Source organism: Propithecus coquereli, unplaced genomic scaffold (genome assembly GCF_000956105.1).
Source record: "Propithecus coquereli isolate 6110/MARCELLA unplaced genomic scaffold, Pcoq_1.0 Scaffold48, whole genome shotgun sequence".
Lineage (NCBI taxonomy): Eukaryota > Metazoa > Chordata > Mammalia > Primates > Indriidae > Propithecus > Propithecus coquereli.
In genome coordinates, this window is record NW_012150618.1 from 6,857,930 (window position 1) to 6,862,398 (window position 4,469).

General features: G+C 45.5%; 1 protein-coding gene across 1 annotated transcript; it reads left to right on the forward strand.

Moving 5' to 3' along the window:
• Window positions 1–3,109: 3,109 nt before the first annotated feature.
• On the forward strand, window positions 3,110–3,842 carry SF3B5 (splicing factor 3b, subunit 5, 10kDa). The gene has a single exon (XM_012655570.1). The coding sequence runs from the start codon at window positions 3,240–3,242 to the stop codon at window positions 3,498–3,500; it is 261 nt and encodes an 86-aa protein (XP_012511024.1). The 5' UTR covers window positions 3,110–3,239; the 3' UTR covers window positions 3,501–3,842.
• The last annotated feature ends 627 nt before the right edge of the window (window positions 3,843–4,469 follow it).

Below are 4,469 nucleotides of genomic sequence, written 5' to 3' on the forward strand. Positions count from 1 at the left end.
AATTTTCATGGCTTTGTTTGACTAACTTTATCACAATTTCCATGAGGATTTCTACTGGCAATTCTAAATTTGTGTAGAAGAACAAAGGATCAAGAATAGTCAATACATTTATGAAAGAAGAAAATTGTCCAGGCTTTCATCATATCGGATAACAAGAGCTATTATAAGGGCACAGTAATTAAGATCCTGTGTTACTGGTAAAGGCATAGACAAGAAGACTAATGGAACAGAATGCCCAGAAACAGATCTATGAGTATCCAACAGAAGCACTGAAGATGAGTACAAAAAGGGTGTACTATGTAATGAATGATTGGTTATCACTGGGAATTAGCTAGCCATATAGGAAAATATTAAAAATTGTCCCTAAAGCAAAACAAAACAAAAACTTCCAGGTGGATTAAAGTACTAAATATGAAAAACCAAAATTCTGAAACTTTTAGAAGACAATAAAGGAAACTCTTCTTATGGCCCCATGGTAGGAAAGAGTTTTGTGTGATTTCATTTTTTAAACCAAGTGCAAAAAGCACAAATCATAAAGGAAGGCTAATAAATTTGACTACTTCAAACTTCTCTACAACAAAAGATATCATAAAGAGGGGCTAAAGAAAAGCCATATATAGGAAAAAGATGATTTCATTGCATATAACTGGCAAGTTTAGTATCCTGAATATATAAAGAACTCCTAAAAATTAGTAAGGAAAAGGCCAACATCCACTAGGAAATGGACAAAGGATATGAATACGCAAATCACTGAAGCAGAAACACAACAGCCAATAAACACACAGAAAAGATGCCTCACCTCCCTACTAATCAGGGATATGCAAATTAAAGCCACAATGAAATTCCATTCCATCCATCAGATTTCAAAATTTTTAAATATATGAAGACACCAAGTATTGAGAAGTATGTGGAGCAAAAAGAATTCTAATTCTCCTCGTGGGAGAGCCAACTGGTATAACCAATTTGAAGAGGAATTTGGCAACATCTAGCAAAGCTTGAAGACACTCATCCCTATGTCTCAACAATTTTATTCCCATATATGTGTCCTGCAGAAACTCCTTCACATGCATAAGAATACATGTACAAGAATGTTCATTGCAGCATTGCTTCTAATAGCAAAAATATGGAAAAATGTCCATTATTGAGAGAGTGGATATGGTATATTAATTCAGTGACATACTACACAGCATAGGATCTTTTCCTCAAGTAGTTTCTACCTGGGTGAGGAAGTTCTTAAACCAAAAAGTAGGATATAAAGCAATAATAAGGAAGAGATGTACAAGAAGTAAAGAGGAAGGAGAGTTTACATTTCTGTCTGGAGTAGCCAGAGCCAACTTTGAGATGCTTTTCAGCTGCCTTTAAAAGAGACATGTTGGCCGGGCGCGGTGGCTCAGGCCTGTAATCCTAGCACTCTGGGAGGCTGAGCGGGAGGATTGCTGAAGGTCAGGAGTTCAAGACCAGCCTGAGCAAGAGTGAAACCCCATCTCTACTAAAAATAGAAAGAAATTGGCTGGACAACTAAAAACATATAAAAAAAATTAGCCGGGCATGGTGGCGCATGCCTGTAGTCCCAGCTACTCGGGAGGCTGATGAAGTAGAGTTGCCTGAGCCCAGGAGTTTGAGGTTGCTGTGAGCCAGGCTGACGCCATGGCACTCTAGCCCAGACAACAGAGCAAGACTCTGTCTCAAAAAAACGTAAATAGGCCCGGTGCAGTGGCTCACGCCTGTAATCCTAGCACTGTAATCCTAGCACTCTGGGAGGCCGAGGCGGGGGGGGATTGTTTGAGCTCAGGAGTTCGAAACCAGCCTGAGCAAGAGCGAGACCCATCTCTACTAAAAAACAAAGAAATTAATTGGACTACTAAAAATATATATAGAAAAAATTAGCCGGGCATGGTGGCGCATGCCTGTAGTCCCTCGGGAGGCTGAGGCAGGAGGATCGCTTGAGCCCAGGAGTTTGAGGTTGCTGTGAGCTAGGCTGACACTACGGCACTCTAGCCAGGGCAAAAGAGTGAGACTCTGTCTCAAAAACACATAAATAAATAATAAAAGAGACATGTTTACCGAGGGACCGAGTAGAGAGAACAGCTTGTACAAGGAACTGGGGACAGCAAGTAATATGGACAAGTACAGTTGTCTCTCAGGTGATTGGTTCCAAGGCCTCCTAGGAAACCAAAATATGAGGATGATCAAGTCCTGGATATAAAATGGAGTAGTATTTACATATAACCTTAGCACGTCCTCCCTCATACTTTAAAATCATCTTCATTTGTAATATCTAATACAAAGCAAATGCTATGTAAATAATTGTTAATCCTCCATTATTTAGCAAATAACGACCAAAAACTCTGTTTATGTTCAGCAGACATAATTTTTTTCTGTATATTTTTAATCCGAGATCAGCTGAATCCACAGTTGGGGAACCCACAGATAAGGGGCCCAGTAGGTTGGGGTGGCGTTGGAGAGAGGGTATCAAAATAAAACCTTAGAGAGGAAGGAGGAGCTGGATATGGAAACCGGAAAATGTGGGAACTTGTGAGAACTGGTGCTCTACTTATCAAGCAGGGAACGACGGCCCTGTTAGAGATGAAATGACTCTTTCACCTCACACAATTCCTGAGAGACATAGTTGGGACCAAAACTCGCGTCTGCTGACTTCAGGGTGATCCACCCCTGGTTGTGAAGGGACAACTGTGCCGACACATGAGCTCTGAATTACAACAAGAGTTTATTTTCGGGGTTGCTTGTAACCAGTCCTACTTGCGTTCCCATTTCCTCTCAGCCCCAAGCCGCCCAGGGATGCTCCCCGCCTCCCAGACAACTGCCCTCCATGAGGCCGCCCAAGCCCTTTTAAAACGCGACGAGCAGTCCCCGCAGCCTCAACTCACGAACTCTTCGGGACCACGAGTCCCAGCATGCAACGCTCCCTGGCAGCAAAGGGACGCCCAAGGCCACCAAGTAGACCATCATGCAACGCTCCCGAAGAGGCGGGGCTCTTCACAGGGGCGGAATCCTGAGCGTCTCCTTGGCAACTCCAATTCCGTGACAGAAGGCGCTTCCGCTTCCGCCTCTGAGTTCTGCGCGTGAGCGTCTGCTCAGCTTAGTCGCCGTGACGCCATTCTCCTGCGACTGCACAGACCCGGAGCTTCCGTGCGGTGGCCTCTTTCCCGCGTGAAACACGAGAGCTGCTCCTTGTTGCCTACAGCCTGTGACCTGGGAGCAAAAGGAAAAGCGGCGAGATGACGGACCGCTACACCATCCACAGCCAGCTGGAGCACCTGCAGTCCAAGTACATCGGCACGGGCCACGCCGATACCACCAAGTGGGAGTGGCTGGTGAACCAGCACCGCGACTCGTACTGCTCCTACATGGGCCACTTCGACCTTCTCAACTACTTTGCGATTGCAGAGAATGAGAGCAAAGCGCGAGTGCGCTTCAACCTGATGGAGAAGATGCTGCAGCCTTGCGGACCGCCAGCCGACAAGCCCGAGGAGAACTGAGACTCTGCCTTATCACTGCCGTACAGGAGCACCTCTTCCGGCGTTCCTCCCTTTTACCCTCCCTCGAATATTCTTGCCTCCAGTGGGCCGTTTCTCCATGGCTGCTGCTTCTCGCGCTTTCCGTGTACAGAAGTGCTTGTCCGGGGGTGTCCTGCCTGACCTGCCATTGGAACGCAGCACTGGGAGACCATCCGGACCCCTGAGAACTGTGCCAGTGGAGAGATGCTAGAGCTGGCAAACGTTAGGGAAGACGGCACTGGAGTTAGACGGAATTTGGAGCCTCATATTTGGCTAGTTGATTGTCGTTGTTGCTTTTTCCATAAAGTTTAGAAATTGTTCAGTGTCTTGGTATGAACTGCTTGCGCTCCGGTGGAGGGGTCCGGGGAGGGCTCTGGAGACCAAGGTTCCCTGAGAGTGCGAGCAGGAGATGGGAGTGGGAGCGCGTGGCCCGCATTTATTGCCGGGCTTTTAAATCTACCCTGCACACCTTTATAATATTCCCCACCCCCACTTCACCCAAGACCGTTTTCTTTTTCAGGCCCACAACACCTTCATTTTTGAGGTTTGCGATTAATGTATCCCATGTTATTTTTCTTCCATTTTAAAAGGTTTTGCTGTTATTGTCCTCCCTCACCTCTATGTAAATTGCATTCTCTCTTTCTGTTAGGAATTTGTACCCATGCCTTCAGAAGTGACAAACTGGTAAACGAGTTCTTACATTCATTCAACATTTAAAAGATATTTGTTGAGCTCTAGGTGGCAGGCATTTTTCCAGGCTTTGGGGGCTTACATTATGCTGGTGGGGGGTGAGGGAGGACAAACAAACTGTAGACATAATAAGCAAATGTCAGAAGATGCTGTGAGAAGGGAAAGAAATTATGTGTGGCTGGGGTGGGTCTAGTTGGTAGGGTTGCAGTTTTAAATACGATGGTTATGTTAGGTTATTGAGATAGTGACATTTGAGCAAAG